At 42.7% G+C, this 25,265-nt stretch overlaps 1 protein-coding gene across 3 annotated transcripts; it reads right to left on the bottom strand.

The window, feature by feature from the left end:
* Window positions 1-1,086: 1,086 nt before the first annotated feature.
* On the bottom strand, window positions 1,087-22,019 carry LOC115178301 (neuronal-specific septin-3). Of its 3 annotated transcripts, none has more exons than XM_029739416.1 (10): window positions 21,884-22,019; window positions 13,034-13,297; window positions 10,205-10,333; window positions 9,513-9,594; window positions 9,090-9,227; window positions 8,186-8,303; window positions 4,003-4,098; window positions 3,496-3,592; window positions 3,243-3,294; window positions 1,087-3,068 (listed from the first exon to the last, which is right to left on the bottom strand). In XM_029739416.1, the coding sequence occupies exons 2-10, from the start codon at window positions 13,293-13,295 to the stop codon at window positions 2,939-2,941; spliced, it is 1,104 nt and encodes a 367-aa protein (XP_029595276.1). In that variant the 5' UTR covers window positions 13,296-13,297; window positions 21,884-22,019; the 3' UTR covers window positions 1,087-2,938. The 3 variants fall into 3 exon arrangements, with proteins under 3 accessions (XP_029595276.1, XP_029595274.1, XP_029595277.1); XM_029739414.1 differs by lacking the exon at window positions 21,884-22,019 and adding an exon at window positions 20,873-20,931; XM_029739417.1 differs by lacking the exon at window positions 21,884-22,019 and adding an exon at window positions 20,723-20,864.
* Window positions 22,020-25,265: the final 3,246 nt, after the last annotated feature.

Raw genomic sequence — 25,265 nt, 5'->3', positions numbered from 1 at the left:
GTTTTCCCTTTGTTATTTTTGTTCGAGTGTTTGTTAGATTCAAATAAAAGATCATGAACACGTGCCACGCTGCATCTTGGTCCCCTCTCTATGACAGCTGTTACAGTGGCAGCATCATGCTGTGGGGATGTTTTTCAGCGGCAGAGACTGGGAGAGTCAGGATCGAGGGAAAGATGAACGGAGCAAAGTACAGAGATCTTCGATGAAAACCTGCTCCAGAGCGCTCAGGACCTCAGACTTGGTTTAAGGTTCACCTTCCAAAAGGACATCGACCCTAAGCACACAGCCAAGACTACGCAGCAGTAGCTTCTGGACAAGCCTTGAGTGGCCCATCCAGAGCCCGGACTTGAACCCGATCTAACATCTCTGGAGAGACCTGAAAATAGCTGTGCGGCGACGCTCCCAGTCCGACCTGACATAGCTTGATCTGCAGAGAATGGGAGAAACGCACCAAATACAGGTGTGTCAAGCTTGTAGTGTGCTACCCAAGACTCAAGGCTGTATCACTGCCAAAGGTGCTCAACAAAGTACCGAGTATAGGGTCTGAATACTTATGTAAATGTAATATTTCAGTTTGTATTTTTAATACGTTTGAAAAAAATTCTGAAAACCTGTTTTTCTTTGTCATTATGGGGTATTGTGTGTACATTTGAGGGGAAAAAAACAAATATAATACATTTTAGAATAAGACTGTAACGTAACAAAATTTGAAAAAGTAAAGGGGTCTGAATACTTTCCGAATGCACTGTATGGAGTAAAAAGTACATTATTTTCTTTAGGAATAAAGTAAAAGTTGTAAAAAATATAAACCCCAAAAAACTACTTAAGAAGTACTTTTAAGTAGTTTTATTTCAGTACTCTACACCACTGATTAATTTACAAGCATAATTGTCTCCATAGTTCCTGGGAGGGGAAAATGTACACATTTGTGATTCATACATTGAAATTGTATTGAAACAGGAGAACCAGTAGTCCCTCTCTGTAAGTAAATAAAAAATGTACTGTATTTCCAAATGTGAACTATCGTCAAGTAGAGGCAATACAGAGATAATAAAGAACGGATAAGAAAACGAGTCAATACACTACTCGAGATGGCAAAAGTACTTTTATTAAACAAACAATAAATTACTATAAATAATACATGAATATATAAATAATGAATGCAATACTGAAATGACATCTCAGCATATCAGAACAACTTTTAAGAAAAATGGGTTTTAAATGAAACAATAACAGGAAATTCACAGCCAAAAGTTTCACTGCTGTTTTTAAGAGATGTGGAATGATTTGAGTTACTGGAGTTTTGGTGATGCATTGTTATTAGCAGTTGGTTGATGTACACACCATGTTCAAAAATGGTTAATGTATTGAAATTACTGTGCATTGATATGTGAGCTGGGGATATCCTTAAATGAAAATGACAGAAGGACTAGGAGAGATGTTTCCTGACATGCACACATAAAAACATTGTATAGAAACAAGAGTGAGAATTGTTTTTTTGTATTATTTAAATTGTTCCTTGAAAAACGTCTTCACTAATACCACACTAATGATATACGACTACACATTTCCAAACGTTAGACACCAAATTGAGTCACTTCTCACTCACACACACATACAAACACACACACGCTGTATGATTGTATACAAATTTGGCAGGGAAACCCCTTTTAGGATACAGTTTAGATCAAAAGTGAATTGTTTGATAAATATAGTGAAACTTAATTGCTTGTAGGCTACTTCTGGAATACCTGTGCTCTATCGAAGGGTGATTTCCATGAGAAACCTTGGTAAACATTACCATGTCATAACTGATCGGTTATATTTGGAATGATTACTCTGGTAATGGAGGACTTCTTGTAAACATGCACTGGGCATGGGTCACCAGATGAAGTGGAGGGAGTGAATAGGAGGGAGGGAAGTAAACTATAGAGATAGATACAGGACTAAAAAGAGAGATCTATCTAAGTCTATGAGTAAACTATTTCCTGTCACAGGGTGAGTATGCGCAGGGAAGCACTGCCCTCGTGTGGCAGAGAGAAGGAAAGCCGGCATTAAAGCATTAAAGGGAATTGGCACGTCACTTTGACATCAGAGCTTTCAAAAAAGCCCACAAAAGTTGTGAATGGCAAAGAACATTTCAGACTGTGATTTCTATATTTTGTGCAATGTAAAGCTAAAGTGACAAAATAGCTATATTGTAAATAAATAAAGCCCTTTGTCAATTTATATTTACGTCACAATGCTTCCGTGGAAGTTGAGGTGCTCATTTACAAGCCCCTTCATAAAGCATTTCAGCACAAAATCAATTCTTATAGTGGCAGCTACATAACATACTGTATACTTACAGGGCAAGGATGAGTAGAGCACAAGGTGAGCGGAAATAGGAAATCCATTTTTTATGAATAAAGGGAATTCCCTCAAATTTGAAGTACTTCATTTGATTCATTCCCTTCAATCCCAAAATGCTTTGGGTTGCAGATTTAGCTGGGGGTGGCGGTTGGGGTCTTCCTTGGGTCTTCCTGCAGGGGGCTGCAGATGGGTTCTTCCTGGGGCATACATCTACACATCTACATTATAACAAAAATAACTAAATAAATTTGCAGTGGCGGCCACTATTTATTGCGCCGATGCTAAATGCATATAGGGGAAACATTGGGGTTGGCCTTGTTTTGGATTGCAGGATCAAAAGTTAATCCCAGGTGTAACTGGGATGTGAGTGTGCGTGGATTAGGACGATGGGCGGAGGAAAGGGAGACGTAGGACGTGTTTTGGAATGAAAGCTCTCCTAACATGATATTTTGAGTGACAATGAATTCCACATCTATAATGTTCTCCAAAGCATGCAGTGATGCTCATATCACAACATAGACTTGTCTATCAATATCTTTTGATCTCTCTGTTTATCTCTCTCTTTCCTTAATCCCTAGTCCTAAATTTAAAGGTTGCTCTCTTGAGTGTTGTTGGCCGAGATGGGGTGCAGACCTCCGTTGTCGTTGAGTCTCCTGGCGCGGTAGGTTTCATAGTGGATGTTGTGGGTGACCTCCTTCAGGTCCTGGAGGTGAGACCTGGGAGGGAGAGTGGAGAAAGGGCGGGCATTAGCTGATAGCTACATACAGTTGGATTTGGTCACTAAAGTCAACTTCAAAGCCATAAGAGACTCATCTGTAATTGTATTGTAAGAATAGGAAAGCTATAAAGCATTAGTAAAAGATAGATCAATGTACAATTGATTGCTTTACCTGATGAGGAAATCTCGTAGCAGAGCAAATTCGCAGTGATTGGGATTTTCAACTGCAACAAAATACAAGAACCCATTTAGCATAAAAAAATCTAAATCACATTTGCTTCACATGTCTGAGCCTGGGCCCAACTACAGTATAACAACCTCAATAAATCCATTCCTTCTGCCTCTCTGAGGAGAAAGGTCAACATAATACGCTTGGCATTAATATAGGACCTAATTAATTATATTGAGGTTATAAATAAACCTACCTTCTACCACACCCCAGGCTGTCTTCCTCCCCAGAACCCGTTTGCCGTTCACTTGGAACTCCTTGTCGCTGCCCACCACTGCAAAGGGCATGGCCTCCTGTGAACAGACTCGTTTAAACAGGGTTCAATTGGACGAGGAAAACATAAGAAATGTACGAATCCTGTGCAATAGACAGGAGCAATAGACAGGAGTTAGGAGTTATTATTATTCTGAGGGGTGTCAGAAAGAGAGTTAAAATGACAAAGAACCGGAAAGATAGAATAAGAGAAATAGTCTGATATTCATATGAAATTAATTCAAATATTTGAATTGCCTAATCATTTTGGCAATCGCTATTTTGTATGCTCATACTATTGAGGCATGGGAGAAAAAGAGGGAGGTACAAATTTATCTCGAGTTCACATTATTCCACTTGAGAGGAAGAGTATTATTCAATTGAAGTGATTGAGTCCTTTACAGTATGATGTAAGGTTGTGGATTTCAAAAATTGGAACAAAGGCCCTTACCCTAATCTTGTCATTTTCATTCTTATCCTCCATGTCATCATCAAACTCATTCTGCGGGTAGTACTCAATCCCATACGTCTCCAGCTCCTTCCTCACCTAAGGGACGAAGAGGAGGCAGAGGTTACATATCCTAATGTGCACTAGAATAATGTGTTCCCTCATGACTTGGTTATCCATAACAAGTTCTACCATGACTTCTATCTAGACCAGGGATATTCAACCTGGGGTCCGTGGCCCCTAGTACTGCTGGGGGTCTGCGAAAATATAGATACCAAAGAGCTCCATTTTCATGTCATCCAACAAATCTAAACGCCTGGAGTTTACTCACCGGCATTGGTACTTGGGTTGGAGCCGGTGCTTTGGTCAGATGACATGAAAATAGTGCTCTTTGGCCACGCACACCAGTGGTGGGTTTGGTGTCTAAAAAAGAATGCATAAGCAGAAAAGAACCCCATACCTACTGTAAAATATGGTGGTAGATCTTTGATGTTATGGGGCTATTTTGCTTCCACTGGTCCTGGGGCCCTTGTTAAGTTCAACAGCATCATTAACTTTACCCAGTACCAGGACATTTTTGCCAAAAACATCAAAATCCACAAAGAAATTGTTAATTTGCCACAAAATCATAATCTTGCAATGGCAACCTCAGTCTCCGGACTTGAAACCCATTCAAAACCTGTGGTTCGAATTGAAGAGGGCAGTCCATAAGCGCAGACAAAGGAAATCAAGGATTCGGGAGGATTCTATATAGAGGAATGGTCTAAGATCCCTTCCAATGTGTTCTCCAACTTATAAAACATTTTAGAAAAAGGCTCAGTGCCGTTATCCTCGCAAGGTGAGGTATTAAAAAGTATTGAAAACAGGGGTGTCAATAATTTCGACCACTACCTTTTTGAGAAAAAAAGTATTACTTTCTCATTTTTGCTAATCTTTAACAAGGGTATAAATAGTTTCAGATCCCACTGTATATAAAAAAGTGGGGAAAAAATTTTTTATTCCAATGTTTTTATGAATATCGTTAGCGAAACAGAATATATATTTTTTTAATTACATATCTACAGTAGAAAAGAGGAATATATCTTCTTTGTCAACATTATTTCTCAACTCCTAATATTGAGCTAATTACACTCATTGGAGCTAATTACACTCACTGGAATATCTTACATAGGCTTTGAAAAAGCACCCGCAAGTATCAGTTGCAGCAAGTGCCGCTGGCTGTTCGTAAGCTTTCTTGACATGGACATACATTTTTGCCAACACATGGCAAACCTTTGTTTAACCAGCTAAACAGCTACTATTATCAAAAAATGTGTTTGGAGTTACATTTTTAGCTAATAGGCTATGTTAGATTTTACACCAGGGGTCTCCAACCTTTTCTAGCATTAAAAAAAATGAAAAGTCGCGAGCTACTCATTTCTTTCTAGCTTTCAAATAGGCACAATCTACTCTTCTCCCCTGCAACTCTTACCCAGGTCCTTAGTGTACAAAAGAAAGTAGTGCACTATGTTTTCTGTCAATATACAGTAAAAGTCAAAAGTTTGGACACAGCTACTCATTCCAGGGTTTTTGTTTATTTTTACTATTTTCTACATTGTAGAATAATAGTGAAGACATCAAAACTATGAAATAACACATGGAATCATGTAGTAACAAAAAATATATATATTTTATATTTGAGATTCTTCAAAGTAACCACCCTTTGACTTGATGAAAGCTTTGCACACTCTTGGCATTCTCTCAACCAGCTTCATGAGGTAGTCACCTGGAATACATTTCAATTAACAGGTGTGCCTTGTTAAAAGTTAATTTGTGGAATTTCTTTCCTTCTTAATGCGTTTGAGCCAATCAGTTGTGTTGTGACAAGGTCAGGTTGGTATACAGAAGATAGCCCTATATAGTAAAATAAAAGTCCATATTATGGCAAGAACAGCTCAAATAAGCAAAGAGAGATGACAGTCCATCATTACTTTTTTTATATTTAACTAGGCAAGTCAGTTAAGAACAAATTCTTATTTACAATGACGGCCTACCAGGGAACAGTGGGTTAACTGCCTTGTTCAGGGGCAGAACGACAGATTTTTACCTTGTCAGCCCTGGGATTTGGTCCAGCAACCTTTCGGTTACTGACCCAACGCTCTAACCACTAGGCTACCTGCCGCCCCATTTAAGACATGAAGGTCAGTCAATCCGGAAGATTTCAAGAACTTTGAAAGTTTCTTCAAGTGCAGTCGCAAAAACCATCAAGGGCTATGATTAAACTTGCTCTCATGAGGGCCACCACATGAAAAGAAGACCAAGAGTTACCTCTGCTGCAGAGGATAAGTTCATTAGAGTTACCAGCCTCAGAAAGCAGCAACTAACTGCACCTCAGATTGCACCTCATAGAGTTCAAGTAACAGACACATCCCAACATCAACTGTTCAGAGGAGACTGTGTGAATCAGGCCTTCATGGTCGAATTGCTGCAAAGAAACCACTACTAAAGGACACCAAAATAAGAAGAGACTTGCTTGGGCCAAGAAACACAAGCAATGGACATTAGACCAGTGGAAATCTGTCCTTTGGTCTGAGGAATCCACATTTGAGATTTTTGGTTCCAACCGCAGTGTCTTTGTGAGACGCAGAGTAGGTGAACGAATGATCACCGCATGTGTGGTTCCCACCATGAAGCATTGAGGAGGAGGTGTGATGGTGTGGGGGTGCTTTGCTAGTGACACTGTCAGTGATTTATTTAGAATTCAAGGCACACTTAACCAGCATGGCTACCACAGCATTCTGCAGCAATATGCCATCCCATCTGGTTTGCGCTTAGTGGGACTATGATTTGTTTTTCAACAGGACAAATACCCAACACACCTCCAGGCTGTGTAAGGGCTATTTGACCAAGAAGGAGAGTGATGGAGTGCTAAATCAGATGACCTGGCCTCCACAATCACCCAACCTCAACCCAATTGAGATGGTTTGGGATGAGTTGTATCGCAGAGTGAAGGAAAAGCAGCCAACAAGTGCTCAGCATATGTGGGAACTCCTTCAAGACTGTTGGAAAAGCATTCCAGGTGAAGCTGGTTGAAAGAATGCCAAGCGTGTGCAAAGCTGTCGTCAAGGCAAAGGGTGGCTACTTTGAAGATTCTCAAATATAAAATATATTATTTAACACTTTTTTGGTTATTACATGATTCCATATGTGTTATTTAATAGTTTTGATGTCTTCACTATTATTCTACAATGGCGAAAATAGTACAAATAAAGTGAAACCCTGGAATGAGTAGGCGTGTCTAAACCTTTGACTGGTACTGTACTTACTCATGATATACAGTACTTCTGCCAGGTAAGCCTACTTTGCAGTTAACATTTAATTGAGAAGGTTTTGGGACAGGTATTTCTGTCAACCAACAAGACGGTTATCACAATAACTGGCAAAACCCAGTGATAAACAAACGTGCGCACCACACAGACAGACGGGCAATATTGCTGGAAATTCATTGGCAGATATTGTGTCAGGTTTGGCTTTTTAACCCAATAGTGGCTAACCAGGGGTGAATTCATGTCCATGTTGATTAGATAGTAGCTGAGAGAGCTTGCGATGTCTGATAATTGTGAGATTTGTTTATGACAGTTTGCGGTGGAACACCTGAAAATTGCACGTACTTTCAGAATTGTTTGGTGAGCTACTCATTGGTGGGCTGTGAGCTACTGGTAGCTCACGATTGGGGACCCCTGTTTTACACTCTTCCAATTATAATGTGGGGATGTCAAAATAATGAAAAACTATCAGCTAAATCTATTCATTTTAAAACATTGATTAGTTCTTTTGCCATTATTATTCACCTGATGATACAACTGTTTTTGCTATCATGGGGGTCCCTGGTTTGCCTTGGCTGGGGTCCCTGGTTGAAGACCCCTGATCTAGACTGTAGTTACACATAAACAGTATCATCCATAAAGGTCTCTCCCAGATACATGGCTGTTGTCTCCTTTGATGCCATAGAAGTCAACAGCCATGTATTAGGGTTAATCAAGGTCAAGGCTCTGACGAAGGCCGTGAGGCCGATACGTAAGCTTATTAAATATCAGTGATACTATCAAGAGCAGTGTGCTGTTTCCTTTTTCCTTCATGCCATAGAAGTCAACAGCCATGTATTAGGGTTAATCAAGGTCAAGGGTCAAGGGCTCTTATCCCTCACCCTATGTTTAAACTCATTCTTCTCGTCAGGGGTCATGGTGTCAGACTTGGCGATGACGGGGATGATGTTCACCACACGACTTAGGTGCTTCATAAACTCAATGTCCAGCTGTCGAAGACTGAGAGAGAGAGAGACAAAGAGAGACATTACTTTGTCAGCTGGGATAGAAACAATTAGCAATCCTACAGCAGGGCTGGCATGCATTCGTCATTCTACAACCAGTGAACAAATCTTTTCAAAAGCTTCCCAATTTCAACCCAAAACCCAGTCTTTTCAGAACAGTTCTATGTCTGTCTCCCGACTTTAGGACAGATAGAGGCATCTGAGCTCTTAGAGTGTGCGGCTTTCCTTTATTTTCTAGTGTTCTACTCCGCTAGCCAGCACCTCGCCTTTATAGGTGTGCGTTTCTTTTTTCTAGACAGGCTCATTGAACAACAGTTCTGTCCCTGACTGAGGTCCTTGGGTGTAGGTGACAGCACAGAAAACATCCCGTTAACAGAAAACATCCCGTTAGTCGCAATGATCAACGCAAGAAAAAGAACATGGCACACAGAAGACTAACTGTTTATGTAAAGGGCAATTTCACAGTTCAGATGAGTTGGCTTCATCTGTTGGAGCGAACCATGTTGCCTGGTTGTGTTGTGGTTGTGATGTAGCTCAAGAATGTGTTTACATCTCAAATTAAACGTCAGTACAGCTGGAAGTAAACTCATTAGAAATGAGATAGAGAACTGAGAGAGAGTCTGTGTGTGTGCGTGAGCTTCCATGTATGCGTGCGCACGTGAACGCCAATCAGATGTCAATGAGAGATACTAGGAAGTGGCTGTAACTCGTGCATACAATTGAGTATGTTCTAAATTAGGACATTTCTATTCCTGAATCACATGATGTATTTTTAACTCACGAGTGTCCCGTTGGGGAGATGAAGTAGAGGCAGCAGTGAACTCTGGTGTCAGGGATTCGCTTCTTTCGAGCAATATTGACCTCTTCCTTCAGGAACTTCTCATACTGCTCGTTGATGTACTTGGAGATGGGATCCCAGCTGCAGATGGATGGAACAAGGTGGGTGTTAGGACTATACAGTATAAATACACACAAAACCGTTATAGCAGTGGTGGGTAGTTGGGTACGGTCAGGATAAGGAGAATGTACAGTATGTAAACATCTATTATAGTTTGGCAGTTCTATTTCTATCTGAATCATATGCACGGTTCAATCTAAATCCTACAAATATCATTGTGCTTAACTAATTGAAAAATGTAGTGACCCCAAACAAGAAATAGACTGTGTAAGCGCACAATAATGAACATTCTTCCCACATACTCACCAGTTTTCATTGTTGATCTGATCACCAAAACCTGGTGTGTCGATTACTGTCAACTTCATCTTCACTCCGCCCTCCTCGATCACTGCAACATTCAATACAACATTCATACTGTAAGTACTTTTGCCAAAATCAGGTGACAAAAAGTTAAACATGCAAGCAAGCAGTCAATAAATTATATGTATGCTTTTTCCTTGTCTCGTTGAAGGGGATTTTTCTTTGATGTCAGTGAGGATGACAAATGTGCAACGATGCAGAAATAAAGCTAGCAGTACAGTGGTTTTGGCCAGACAGAAAAAGACAGAAGGTCTTCTCTGCCTCTGTGTCTGTCTGGGATGCCAGGTGGGCTGCACGTGCCAGCTGTGCCAGTCTGAGACACCTCAGGGCATATTCTGTCAAGTCTTTCTATGCCCGCGGCTCTGCGCATGGCAGTGCAACACGGCAGCCCCTGCAGTCAACACAACCTAGTGTACGGTTACAAATGCCATCACTACAACATTATAACATGAATTGGCCTCTGAAAGCTAACCAAACAACCGAACCAAGCAAATGACAGCTCTAATCACATATCAACAGTAGAAGATACACACATACTCACACACAAACACTCCCACGCACGCATGCACACACACTCTATCCCTCTCTCTTGCTCACACACACACACACACAGAGCTTAGAGGAAATGTCTCTCTCACCGTGGGACACAGCCTTGATCTCCACTGTCTTGGGGATCTTATGCTCGCCGCCCCATCCTGAGCTCCACCTGCTGACCTGGGACTTGAACAGCGTGTTTACCAGCGTTGACTTCCCCAGCCCGCTGTGACCTGAGAGAGAGAGAGATGAGAGAGAGAGACGAGGAGATGAGGAGAGAAGAGAGAGAGGAGCGAGAGATGAGAGAGAGGGAGAAAGATAGAGAGAGAGAGAGAGATAGAGACTGAGAGAGAGCGGAGAGAGAGCGAGAGGAGAGAGAGAGAGAGAGACGAGAGAGGAGAGAGAGAGAGAGAGAGAGAGAGAGAGAGAGAGAGAGAGAGAGAGAGAGAGAGAGAGAGAGCATGGTTTGAGGCATGATGTTGTTGAGGAAGAGAGACTGTAACTGGTGGCAGGGAAGTCAGACGCAGGAGAGCAGAACTAGGTAATAGCCGGAGCAGTTTAATTGCAAAACCAACGGCATAAAGAAATAACCAACATGGGTACAAAGCCCGACGCACACCAGTAAACATGTGCACAAGCACTTACAACAAACAATTCCACACAAAGACATGGGGGGAACAGAGGGTTAAATACACAACAATTAATGAGGGAAATGAAAACCAGGTGTGTAGGAAAACAAGACAAAACAAATGGAAAATGAAAAGTGGATCGACAATGGCTAGAAGACCGGTGACGCCGACCGCCGCCCGAACAAGGAGAGGAAGGACGGCCCAAGGGACGACCCGGAGGGCGAGGTGCAGGGTGATCCGGACGGAGACGGTGGAACTCCCGCAGCATTGAAGGGTCCAACACATCCTCCACCGGAACCCAGCATCTCTCCTCCAGACCGTACCCCTCCCAGTCCACGAGGTACTGAAGGCCCCTCGCCCGACGCCTCGAATCCAGTATGGATTGAACGGAGTACGCCGGGGCCCCCTCGATGTCCAGAGGGGGCAGAGGAACCTCCCGCACCTCAGACTCCTGGAGCAGGCCAGCCACCACCGGCCTGAGGAGAGACACATGGAACGAGAGGTTAATATGGTAATCAGGGGGAAGCTGTAACCTGTAACTCACCTCGTTCAGTCTCCTCAGGACTTTAAATGGCCCCACAAACCGCGGACCCAGCTTCCGGCAGGGCAGGCGGAGGGGCAGGTTTCGGGTCGAGAGCCAGACCCGGTCCCCTGGTGCAAACACCGGGGCCTCACTGCGGTGACGGTCTGCACTGGCTTTCTGGCGCAGCACGGCACGCTGAAGGTGAACATGAGTGACGTCCCATGTCTCCTCCGCGCGCCGGAACCAGTCGTCCACCGCAGGAGCCTCGGTCTGACTCTGATGCCAAGGAGCCAGAACCGGCTGATACCCCAGTACGCACTGGAAGGGGGAGAAGTGGAGTGGCGGAGCGAGTTCTGGGCCATCTCTGCCCAGGGCACGAACGCCGCCCACTCCCCCGGACGGTCCTGGCAATAAGACCTCAGAAAACCCGAGGTAAGGCTGATCGAGACCCCCAGACATTCCATGAACGCCCTCCAGACCCTCGAAGTGAACTGCGGACCCCGAACAGACACTATGTCCTCAGGCACCCCGTAGTGCCGGAAGACGTGTGTAAACAAGGCCTCCGTAGTCTGTAGGGCCGTTGGGAGAAAAACGGTCCACAACGACCAGGATTGTGGTGTTACCAGGTGTGGGAGAAAGATAAGTAAGGAAATCCACCGACAGGTGCGACCACGGCCGTTGTGGAACGGGTAAGGGTTGTAACTTACCTCTGGGCAGGTGCCTAGGAGCCTTACACTGGGCGCACACCGAGCAGGAGGAAACATAAACCCTCACGTCCTGAGCCAAGGTAGACCACCAGTAATTCCCACTCAGACAGCGCACCGTCCAACCGATGTCCGGATGACCAGAGGAGGGTGACGTGTGGGCCCAATAGATCAGCCGGTCACGGACAGCAGACGGAATGTACAGACGCCCAGCGGGACACTGGAGGGGAGTGGGCTCTGCACGTAGCACCTGCTCAATGTCCACGTCCAGCTCCCACACTACCGGCGCCACCAGGCAGCAGGCGGGGAGTATGGGGGTGGGATCCATGGGCCGCTCCTCTGTGTCATACAGCCGGGACAGTGTGTCTGCCTTAGCGTTCTGGGAGCCTGGTCTGTCAGAAAGGTTGAAAACAAAACGGGTAAAAAACAAGGTCCACCTTGCCTGGCGAGGGTTCAGTCTCCTCGCCGCCCGGATGTACTCCAGATTGCGGTGGTCAGTCCAGATGAGAAAAGGGTGTTTAGGCCCCTCAAGCCAATGTCTCCACGCCTTCAAGGCCTTGATGACAGCCAACAGCTCCCGGTCCCCCACGTCATAGTTTCGCTCCGCCAGGCTGAGCTTCCTCGAGAAGAAGGCACAGGGGCGGAGCTTTGGTGGCGTACCCGAGCGCTGAGAGAGCACGGCTCCTATCCCAGCCTCGGACGCTTCCACCTCCACTATGAACGCCAAAGAGGGATCCGGATGGGCCAGCACGGGAGCCGAGGTAAACAGAGCCCTCAGGTGACCAAAAGCCCTGTCCGCCTCAGCCGACCACTACAAACGTACCGGTCCCCCCTTCAGCAGTGAGGTAATGGAACGATGGCTAGAAGACCGGTGACGCCGCCCGCCGCCCGAACAAGGAGGAACCGACTTCGGTGGAAGTCGTGACAGAGACAGAACAAGGGAGAGGCACGACTTCATTTCATGTTTCATGTCTCTGTGTTTGCTAGCACACCATGGGTTCACGCACTCTTCAGAAAGACACTAAATATATCAATCATACCAGACACAAACAGAAGAGGATGTCCTTCCTTACTTACCCACTATCATAATATTGAAGTCGAAACCAGCCTTCATGGTCTTCTTCCTCATCTGCTCGATGATGGTGTCAATCCCAATGTATCCCAGCAACGCGGATCCACCGCCAGAGTGTCCCAACCCTGGAACTCGATCAACCCCGACCCTGCCCCCTAGCCCTGATGGTCCATGGGGTGCTGTGGGGGATGGTGCTGCCACATGAGGGGGCTTGGCAGGGACAGCAGGTTTGGGTCTCACTTCAGGGGGAACAATGGACTCTGACATGTCTGGAGGGTAAAATATGCTTTAATTAGGCCTATTTCATTGGGCTATATACTGTACAGTACCTTCAGAAATGATTCATACCCCTTGACTTTCCACATATCGTTGTGTTACAGCCTGAATTTTAAAGGGATTCAATTGAGATGTTGTGTCACTGGCCTACTCATAATATCCCATTATGTCAAAGTGGAATTATGTTTTTATACATGTTTATACATTTATTAAAAATGAAAAGCTGAAATGTCTTGAGTCAATAAGTAATCAACCCCTTTGTTACGGCAAGCTTAAATAAGTTCTGTAGTAAGAATATACTTAACTAGTCATATAATAAGTTGCATGGACTCACTCTGTCTGCAATAATAGTGTTTAACATTAATTTTGAATGACTACCTCATCTCTGTACTCTACACATACAATTATCTGTAAGGTGCCTCAGTCAGGCAGTGATGGTGAATTAATACACCAAGGCACAACAAAGATACAGGCATTCTTTCTAACTCAGTTGCCGGAAAGGAAGGAAACCTCTCAGGGATTTCACCATGAGGCCAATAGTGACTTTAAAACAGTTACAGAGTTTAATGGCTGTGATATGAGAAAACTGAGGATGGACCAACAACATTGTAGTTACTCCAAAATACTAACCTAAATGAGAGTGAAAAGAAGGAAGAAATTAACTTTATCTCCTGAATACAAAGCGTTATGTTTGGGGCAAATCCAACACAACACATCACTGAGTACCACTCTTCATATTTTTAAGCATGATGGTGGCTGCATCATGTTATCGGTATGCTTGTCATCTGTCACACCCTGAGCTGTTTCACCTGTCTTTGTGATTGTCTCCAACCCCCTCCAGGTGTCGCCCATCTTCCCCATTATCCCCTGTGTATTTATACCTAAGTTCTCTATTTGTCTGTTGCCAGTTTGTTTTGTTCATTCAGACCTACCAGCGTTTTTACCCTTGCTCCTGTCCTGTCTATAGTGCCTGTTTCCTAGTTTTCTGCCCTGGACCTGAAGCTACATCCCTGCGCCTTCTTCTCCCATCGCCTCAACGCCACGGAGAAAAACTACGATGTGGGAAATCGTGAGCTTCTCACAGTGAAGATAGCATTGGAGGAATGGAAGCACTGGCTGGAAGGAGCGGAACACCCGTTCATCGTATGGACCGACCACAAAAATCTGGAGTATCTCCGCACCGCCAAATGCCTCAACTCCAGGCAAGCTAAATGGGCCCTGCTGTTCACACAGTTCAACTTCTCCCTCTCATATTGGCCAGGATCCAAGAATGTCAAGCCGGATGCATTGTCTCGCCGTTATAGCCCCACGGCTATTACCCCGGAGCCTGAGACCATCCTTCCCACCTCGTGCCTGGCAACCTGGCCTGGCAACCGGCCTGGCAACGGCACACAGCTGGAGAATAGGGAAACGGGTCCGGGAGGTGCATCGTTCCCAGCCGAAGGAGGTCGGCATACCTTCTGCCCAGATGTTTGGAGGCCAGTCGGCCATCCTCAAGACCACCTCCAGGTATTGACAACAAGCGGATCGCCACCGGACCCCGGCTCCCCGGTATCATCTCGGGCAGAAGGTATGGCTGTCCACCTGGGATCTGCTCCTCCGGGTGGAATCCTGCAAACTCTTCCCCCGGTTTATCGGCCCGTTTCCCATCTCCAAAATCATTAGCCCCTCTGCTGTTCGTCTTCTGTTGCCCCAGACCCTTCGTATACATCCTACCTTTCATGTGTCCAGAGTTAACACGTCTCACAGCCCTTTGTCTCCTGTTTTTCCCCTTGCTCCTGTCCTGTCCATAGTGCCTATTTCCTAGTTTTCCCGGTTTTGACCTTTCTGCCTGCCCTGACTCTAAGCCTGCCTACCGTCCCGTACCTTTGTCCCACTACTCTGGTTTATCCATATAAAGAAATGGAATACAGCTAATCACAGGCAAAATCCTAGAGGAAAACCAGGTTCAGTCTGCTTTCCAACAAACACTGGGAGACAAATTCACCTTTCAGCAGGACAATAACCTAAAACACAAATATACACTGGACTTGCTGACCAAGACGACAGTAAACTGAGTGACAGTTTTGACTTAAAGCGGCTTGAAAATCTATGGCAAGACTTGAAAATGGCTTGAAGATTATTTTTTTTGTATAAATGTGCAAATTAGAGGTCGACCGATTATGATTTTTCAACGCCGATACCGATACCGATACTGTTTATTGGAGGACCAAAAAAAGCTGATACTGATTTATCGGCTGATTTTTATATATATATTTGTAATAATGACAATTACAACAATACTGAATGAACAATGAACACTTTTATTTTTACTTAAAATACATAAATAAAATCTATTTAGTCTCAAATCAATAATGAAACATGCTCAATTTGGTTTAAATAATGCAAAAACACAGTGTTGGAGAAGAAAGTAAAAGTGCAATATGTGCCATGTAAAAAGCTAACGTTTAATATTCCCAGTTCTTCAATATTCCCAGTTAAGAAGTTTTAGGTTGTAGTTGTTATAGGAATTATGACGTGTCGACTATTTCTCTCTATACCATATGTATTTCATATACTTTTGACTATTGGATGTTCTTATAGGCACTATAGTATTGCCAGCCTAATCTCAGGAGTTGATAGGCTTGAAGTCATAAACAGCGCTGTGCTTCAAGCATTGCGAAGAGCTGCTGGCAAACGCAGTAGTTTGAATGAATGCTTACAAACCTGCTGCTGCCTACCACCGCTCAGTCAGACTGCGCTTTCAAATATCAAATCATAGACTTAATTATAATATAATAAACACTGAAATATGAGCCTTTGGTCATAATTTGGTCAAATCCGGAAACTATCATTTCGAAAACAAAATGTTTATTTTTTCAGTGAAATACGGAACCGTTCCGTATTTTATCGAACGGGTGACAACCCTAAGTCTAAATATTGCTGTTACATTGCACAACCTTCAATGTTATGTCATAATTATGTAAAATTCTGGCAAATTCGTTCGCAACGAGCCAGGCAGCCCAAACTGTTGCATATACCCTGACTGAGAGAAATGACACAATTTCCCAAGTTAATATTGCCTGCTAACATAAATTTATTTTAACTAAATATGCAGGTTTAAAAAAATATACTTCTGTGTATTGATTTTAAGAAAGGCATTGATGTTTATGGTTAGGTACATTGGTGCAACGACAGTGCTTTATTTGCGAATGCGCTTGCTAAATCATCACCCGTTTGGCGAAGTAGGCTGTGATTCGATGATAAATTAAAAGCCACCCCGTTGATTATATGCAACGCAGGACAAGCTAGTTAGCCTAGTAATATCATCAACCATGTGTAGTTAACTAGTGCTTATGTGAAGATTGATTGTTTTTTATAAGTTAAGTTTAATGTTAGCTAGCAACTTACCTTGGCTCCTTGCTTCACTCACGTAACAGTTTCCTCGTGGATTGCAATGTAATTGGTCATAATCGGCATCCAAAAATGCCGATTACCGATTGTTATGAAACCTTGAGATCGGCCCTAATTAATTGGCCGTGCCGATTAATCGGTCGAGCTCTAGTGCAATATTGTGAAATCCAGGTGTGCAAAGCTCTTAGAGACTTACCCAGAAAGACTCACAGCCGTAATCGCTCCCAAAGGTGATTCTAACACTCAGGGGTGTGAATACTTACGTAAATTAGATATTTATTTAATTTTCAATACATTTGCAAACATTTTGAAAGACATATTTTTACTTTGTCAATATGGGGTATTGTGTGTAGATGACTGAGATTTTTTAAATATTTAATCCATTTTGAATTTAGACTGTAACACAACAAAATGTAGAATAAATCAACAGGTATGGCAAATTTCTGAAGGCACTGTAAAGAAAATGATACCTGTAGCAGACTGGTTTACCACAGTAAATAGTGCACTACTGTACAACAGATGGTGATGAAAACAAACATATGGCTATGCATGCGCAATTTGAGCCTAGGACACTACAGGGCATACAAATTTAGCTGCTTCTGTGCATGAGTATGAGATCATCCATAAGCCTTGACATAATACCAGTCAAAAGCTTGGACACACCAACTCATTCAAGGGTTTTTCTTTATTTTTTACTATTTTCTACATTGTAGAAAATTGTGAAGACATCAAAACTATGAAATAACACATATGGAATCATGTAGTAACCAAAAAAGTGTTCAACAAATTAAAATATATTTTATATTCTTCAAAGTAGCCACCCTTTTCCTTGATGACAGCTTTGCACACTTTTGGCATTCTCTCAACCAGATTCACCTGGAATGCTTTTCCAACAGTCTTGAAGGAGTTCCCACATATGCTGAGCACTTGTTGGCTGCTTTTACATTTACATTTTAGTCATTTAGCAGACGCTCTTATCCAGAGCGACTTACAGTAGTGAATGCATACATTTCATTTCATACATTTTTTGTTCCCGCACTGGTCCCCCGTGGGAATCGAACCCACAACCCTGGCGTTGCAAACACCATGCTCTACCAACTGAGCCACACTCTGCGGTCCAACTCATCCCAAACCATCTCAATTGGGTTGAGGTTGATGATTGTGGAGGCCAGGTCATCTGATGCAACACTCCATCACTCTCCTTCTTGGTCAAATAGCACTTAAACAGCCTGGAGTTGTGTTGGGTCATTGACCTTTAAAAAAAACAATGATAGTCCCACTAAGCACAAACCAGATGGGATGGCGTATTGCTGCAGAATGCTGTGGTAGCCATGCTGGTTAAGTGTGCCTTGAATTCTAAACAAATCACAGACAGTGTCACCAGCAAAGCACCCCCACACCTCCTCCTCCATGCTTCACGGTGGGAACCACACATGCGGAGATCATCTGTTCACCTACTATGCGTCTCAAAAAGACACAGCAGTTGGAACAAAAAGTCTCAAATTTGGACTCATCAGACTAAAGGACAGATTTCCATCAGTCTAATGTTCATTGCTCTTGTTTGTTGGCCTAAGCAAGTCTTTTCTTCTTATTGGTGTCCTTTAGTAGTTATTTCTTTGCAGCAATTCAACCATGAAGGTCCTCATGAGAGCCAGTTTAATCATAGCGCTTGATGGTTTTTGCGACTGCACTTGAAGAAACTTTAAAAGTTCTTGAGATTTTCCGGATTGACTGACCATGTTTTAAAGTAATGATCAACTGTCGTTTCTCTTTGCTTACTTGAGCTGTTATTGCTATAACATGGACTTGGTCTTCTACCAAATAGGGCTATCTTCTAGAGGTCGACCGATTATGATTTTTCAACACCGATGCCGATTATTGGAGGACCAAAAAAAGACGATACCGATTAATCAGCCAATTTTTATCTATATATTTGTAATAATGACAATTACAACAATACTGAATGAACACTTTTATTTTAACTTAATACATAAATAAAAATACATTTGTTCTCAAATAAATAATTTAACAAAATAATGCAAAAACAGTGTTGGAGAAGAAAGTAAAAATGCAATATGTGCCATGTAAAAAAGATAACGTTTAAGTTCCTTGCTCAGAACATGAGAACATATGAAAGCTGGTGGTTCCTTTTAACATGATTCTTCAATATTCCCAGTTAAGAAGTTTTAGGTTGTAGCTATTATGGAAATTATAGGACTATTTCTCTCTATATCATTTGTATTTCATATACCTTTGACTATTGGATGTTCTTATAGGCACTATAGTATTGCCAGCCTAATCTTGGGAGTTGATTAGCTTGAAGTCATAAACAGCGCTGTGCTTCAAGCATTGCGAAGAGCTGCAGGCAAACGCAGTGCTGTTTGAATGAATGCTTACGAGCCTGGTTGGGTACAATGCTTACGAGCTATGGTTGGGTACAATGGTGCAACGACAGTGCTTTTTTTGCGAATGCGCTTGTTAAATCATCACCCGTTTGGCGAAGTAGGCTGTGATTCGATGATAAATTAACAGGCACTGCATTGATTATTTGCAACGCAGGACAAGCTAGTTAAACTAGTAATATCATCAACCATGTGTAGTAAACTAGTGATTATGTTAAAATTGATTGTTTTTTATAAGATAAGTTTAATGCTAGCTAGCAACTTACCTTGGCTCCTTGCTGCACTCGTGTAACAGGTGGTCAGCCTGCCACGCAGTCTCCTCGTGGAGTGCAATGTAATTGGCGTCCAAAAATGCAGAGTACTGATTGTTATGAAAACTTGAAATCGGCCCTAATTAATCGGCCATGCCGATTAATCGGTCGACCTCTACTATCTTCTGTATACTACCCTACCTTGTCACAACACAACTGATTGGCTCAAACGCATTAAGGAAATAAATTCCACAAATTAACTTTTAACAAGGCACACCTGTTAATTGAAATGTATTCCAGGTGACTACTTCATGAAGCTGGTTGAGAGAATGCCAAAAGTGTGCAAAGCTTTCATCAAGTCAAAGGGTGGTTACTTTGATGAATCTCAAATATATAATCTATTGTTTAACACTTTTTTTGTTACTACATGATTCCATATGTGTTATTTCATAGTTTTGATGTCTTCACTATTATTCTACAATGTAGAAAATAGTTTAAAAAATTAAGAAAAACCCTGGAATGAGTAGGTGTGTTCAAACTTTTGACTGGTACTGTAGATCACAGGTCAGAAAAGCAGTCTGTCACCTGAATTTAGAGCATCAATGAATAACCATATTCTGTCGCTTGCTGTCTCTCTCTTGCTCACACACACACACACACACACCCATACACACACACACACACACACACACACACACACACACACACACACACACACACATAAATAGTCTACACATCAAACAGGCATACACAACATCAAATAGGCTTCTGACAGATTATGCTAAGCCTGCTCAAAATTTGAAGTGGTATCACAAATAATAGCTAGATCTGCACAAAATAATGCAAAAATACATATTTGGGCTCTCTACTAAGCTCCCCCTATGTTATTTCACCTGGTTTTACCTCTCTTTTTTTTGTCATAAATCATATCTCAAATGTAAATCTAAATTCTCTGGCTGAATGTGTGGTCTGTCATCCCATCAAAGATAGACTACAATGATGATGTTAGAGCATCCACATTGTATCTTTGTGTGATTTCTGATGGCGACAATTAAGGCCATATTTCCCACTGTGCTCCCGCAAGCTGAGGGTGGTTATTTTACGTTTTAACGTCGTTTCTACGGTCTGACTGAAGGCTAGCCAGATCAATTCGCTAGCTTGATCATAAATATCCTGAACAATAACCCCGATCATGTTTAACCTCACAAGATGCACGATAGCAGCTGATTACCTACATCCCAAAACCTGTTTAACCAACCCATTGTCCCGGCTCCATCCATGCTGGATAAATGATGCTAAGTTAGCTAGCTAACGTTAGGTATGCTAGCTGTCCGCATTCGTCTGCTGTGATGTTGATTGTTGCGCGACTTACCGATTCCTGTATTCAATTTCCCAAATAGTTTTGTTCCGCGCTAGTGAAATTTCGACTAGTCTTTCAACCCAATGCTCAAGAATAAACGATGGATGTCCAACATAGGGAAGCAAAGATGTAGGAAACGGGTCATGTGATTTGTCTGAGTACCTCTTTCCCTCCGTCCCTCTCTTCCACTCTCTCTCGCTCTCTCTAGTCGAGAGCCCCCCCTTTCCGTTACCAAGGCGACAAGATGAGAGAGAGGTGATGCAGAACGCATGCTCAAACAGAACTTTGCCCCTAGGGAACCTTTTTGCCATCACCTGAGTATTTTTTGTCATTTTTGCACAACCAATCAGTATTTGATTTGACCAAATTGTAATTGACAAAAATCTATAAAAAATCTGCATGAAAAATATATTGACCCATGTAACCTATTTATCGAGATTAGTCATGTCTCATGTTTCATAATTTCTTTCATTTGCATTTTGGTAATTTAAAGTCATGAGAGACAATTCTCATGAAATGCTTAATAGCAAGTCTGTATACATGAATGATAAAAAAAAATATCAAATTGTTGTGCGTAAACTAAAAAGCAACAACCAAACACAATTTCATTGGTATTGTATAATTCACTGGAGCCCTAACCAGGGTTGGGTAGGTTACTTTCTAAATGTAATCCGTTACTAGTTACCTGTCCAAAATTGTAATCAGTAAAGTAACTGTTGGATTACCCAAAGCGTAATCTGATTACTTTTAATTACTTTTGGATTAGCCTCCTTTCCCCTTAAGAGACATTAGAAGAAGAGAAAAGGATCCATCAAACACATTTGGTGTGTCATCATAGTGGTCTCTGACTTGTGGTCAGACTCTCTCAGGTGGAACAAACCTAAACTTGCGCCTTTTTTAAATGCTGAAAGGTGTCATAATGTATTTTTTCCGCAAACATCCTTTCTGAATTTAAAAGTAATCCTTTTTTCAAAAGTATCTGTAATTTCTTTACAATATTTTTGCTGGTAATGTAACTGATTACAGTTACAGTTTACATGTAATCAGTTACTCCCCAACCCTGGGCCTAACTACAACATTCCATATTTCGAAATGCATTGAATCAGTCACAGCACACCACAAAATTGAAAGGAGAAGCATTTGCATCCAATGATCAAATAGTACCATACTCACATATATGGCGTTTTGTTGTTAGCTCTTAGGTTCTCGCACTGCTGTCTTTTGTGTTCATGTTGTCTGAGTTTGTTTGTTCTCTCTAGTCTACATGGTGTGCAGACTTTTTGCGTTGTGTCATGTGTCACTCACTTTACCCCACTGTTCCCCCAAACTTGGTTTTATCACACAGTTTTGCATGTCTGTTACTCTTCTGATAAGGAGCCATGTCTCAAATTCCCTCCAGTGCCTTCTCTGACCCCCCTCCTCTTTCTCTCTCTCTCTCTCTCTCTCTCTCTCTCTCTCTCTCTTTCTCTTCTCTTTCTCTTTCTCTTCTCTCTCTCTCTCTCTCTCTCTCTCTCTCCTCTCTCTCTCTCTCCCTTTCTCTCTCTTTCTCTCTCTCTTTTCTGCCATCTCTCTCATCCTGACTTTCAGAGTAATATGTTAAGTCTGAATAAAGAGAAATTATAACCAACAAATGCGATTTTGTTTACACTATCATGTGCATGGCCTTCATTGAAACTTGTTCTCATTACTCACCCATTGACAAATACACTCCAGGAGTTGTGGTGATGTCATCATGTAATTGCTCTGCCTCTTCATCAACAAATGTCATGCTTGAAAGAGGGTGATCCAATTTATGTGATGGTGAGATATCCATCTCTCCTGGTATGTAGCAGTCTATACCCTGGCTCTGGGGTTGGGATGGTTGTTCAGCGACCTCTGTTGAATCTGGGCCAACCTGTGATGTTTTGTGCTGCTGGTTGTGCTCCATGGACAGGAGCCAGTGCACAGTCCATTCTTCTGAGGAATATTCTGGTGGGTTTATGTTGGGCCTCTCATGGTCAGGTGGTGGAGGTGGACCTGTTTGGGTGGGTTTTAGATGAACTGGCCTTAGTCCTTTGACTCCTTTGTGATTGCTGTCGTTGCTCTTCACCAATCGTAAAGCCGATTGGACAGGATGTAAATTAGGTTTCTGTGATTGGCTGAACATTTTGGGAACGGTTCCACTTTGCAGCACACATTCATCTAAATTGGGTTTGGTGGATTCTGTAACTTGACCACTATTGATATTTTGGTAATGGTCCAAATCCAAGCCCTGTCCATGTTTAATAGTTGATCTCTCAGGGGCCTCTGACAGGGTAGAGGGTGTGAGGGAGGACCCCTGTGTCAGAGGTACCACCAGACATGTCTGGGAGTTGTCGCTGTTTGACCTTTTCACCCCAGACTGAAGGGCTTCCTGTTTCTGACTGACTTCTAAAAGACACCTACCCATCAAAATGCTGCTATTTGAATGGTTAGATTGATTCCGTTTCCTCTCAATGGTTTGTGTATCGGTCGGTAGACTTTGACACTGAGGTCTAGTCCAGAATTTGGGTCTTTGGAGGTTCTTGTATTTTCTACTAGGGCTGGCTTGTGCTAAAGGTTGAGATGCAGCATCTAAGATTGTCTTTTGTAGACTCTTCCAGATGAGACTCTTTGGTGGTAAAGTCCTTTATGAATGTTGCTCCCTTCTTTGCCCAAGGGTTGAGGTCATAGCTGCTTCTTTTGAGTTCTGTAACTGCTGCAGATGTTGATTGACTTAGGTGTTCTTTCCAAGATGGTGTCTTGGGAGGCATAGGAGGAGAAGCACTTTTACAGTATTCCTTTTGACTGGAAGGTAGTCGACCAGCATATACGCTGGCAGCCTGAGACTGAAGTCCCTTCTGAAGATGTCCAATGTGTTTTAATGTTTTTGGTGAAGCAAGGCCACATTGGGAACCCTGTCCACCCCTCTTTGAGTTAAACTGAAAATGAATTGATTGAGAATCATTCTCAACAATAATTGGGACTTTCCTCCTTGAGACAACATTTTGTCTGGCTGCCACACCTCCTGACAGAGCAGTACCTGATGGGGTTACCAGGTCATTTGGTCTTGGTTCAGATATTGTGTCAGCAACCTTTTGCTTGGAAATACCATCCTTACCTAGAAGAAACCCAGGACTGGATTTTGTTATCATTCCTGTTTTCCTTAGTCTGAGCCTGGCCTGCAACAAGTTCAGGTCCTGAGACTTCATGCCTTTTGTCCTGTAGGCCCCTGGCTGTTGAGATTGTGGAGAGGAATGGGTGTACGTATCAGGCGGTGTGCCTACACCTCTAGAATAAGATGTTGGTATAGGTTTCATCAACCCAGAACGTGTTACAAAGTCCATCAGAACCTCTTGGTCAAGTATGTCATGGGTTGCTGGTTTAGGGGAACACTGGTTACGATGCTCAGCCTGACCTCTAGTACTAGAGATAGGGATTGAACGGGCCCATCTTTCTTTGGCCACCGGGGAGGTCTGTTTTGTGCCTTGGCTCTCCAATGGCATTATTTGACAGTACAGTTTTGGAGATGGGCCAAGCCGGATCTTTGGGATGGAAAGGCTTGGAGAGAGGTCTGGGTTTGTAATGATAAGTGGTGGCGAAACACTAGGATTTGGAATAGAAACTTTTGGAGAGATGCTAGGATTTGGAATAGGAACTTTCCAAATAGGCTTTGGAGTAGGAAGTGTTGGGGATGGGCCTAGCCTGACCTTCGGAGTAGGAAGTGTTGGAGAGACACCAGGTTTGAGCTTTAGAATAGGATGTGTTGTCCTTCTGTTGCCAAGAGTCCTCTCTGAATGAAGATGGAGTCCCTGGCCGTCAAAGGAGGAGATCTGGATGGGTTTCTTAGTGACAATAGGTGAGAGCTGGAGAGGAAGGGGCGATGGGACTAGTAGGTGTTTTTTGGGTTGTTTGGGGTGCAAGTTGCAAGTTGGTTATCAAAACTCATTGCAAAGAGAAATGATGAATATCTGCAAAGCCTGGCAGTTTTCATGAGTAGGGAGTGAGAGAAGGTAAATGGGAGAATTACATTTTACGTTAATTTAAAAAATGTTATGTTATATATTTTATTGTACATTGGCAGTAAGTCTGTAAGAAACAACTTTCATGTAAAAAGCATAGCAGAAAACTTGCATACTCAAATAGTCATCTGCATTACGTTGCGTTACAGAAGACTGCAAGCCTGATCAACTACAAATAAACATAAAGATGAGTATACAATTAAACAAGCACTGACCTGAGTGTATGCGATAGGCTCTATCTGGGTTGTTGACATGGAGTAAGAGAGAAAACAAGTGAGAGACAGTGAGAGAGAGAGAGAGAGAGAGAGGGGGGAGAGGGAGAGACAGGGAGAACAGCTGGAAGTTGTGTGTACCAAAGTTACATTCTCCCCATTCCTCTCATCTAAAGCTGCACTGTTTCACTCACCCACTCCCACCCTCCTCATTTTGTTTGTCTATGGGAAACATAAATGTGTCTGTGGGTAAACGACTACAATGCTTCCCGGTGGAGAATCTTGAAACAAATCTTTGAAAAATGTTCATCTTTTTGTGTTTTT

Source organism: Salmo trutta, chromosome 38, assembly GCF_901001165.1.
Source record: "Salmo trutta chromosome 38, fSalTru1.1, whole genome shotgun sequence".
Lineage (NCBI taxonomy): Eukaryota > Metazoa > Chordata > Actinopteri > Salmoniformes > Salmonidae > Salmo > Salmo trutta.
The sequence above is the reverse complement of the archived record's forward strand: the minus strand, read 5'-3'. Positions and strand labels throughout refer to the sequence as shown.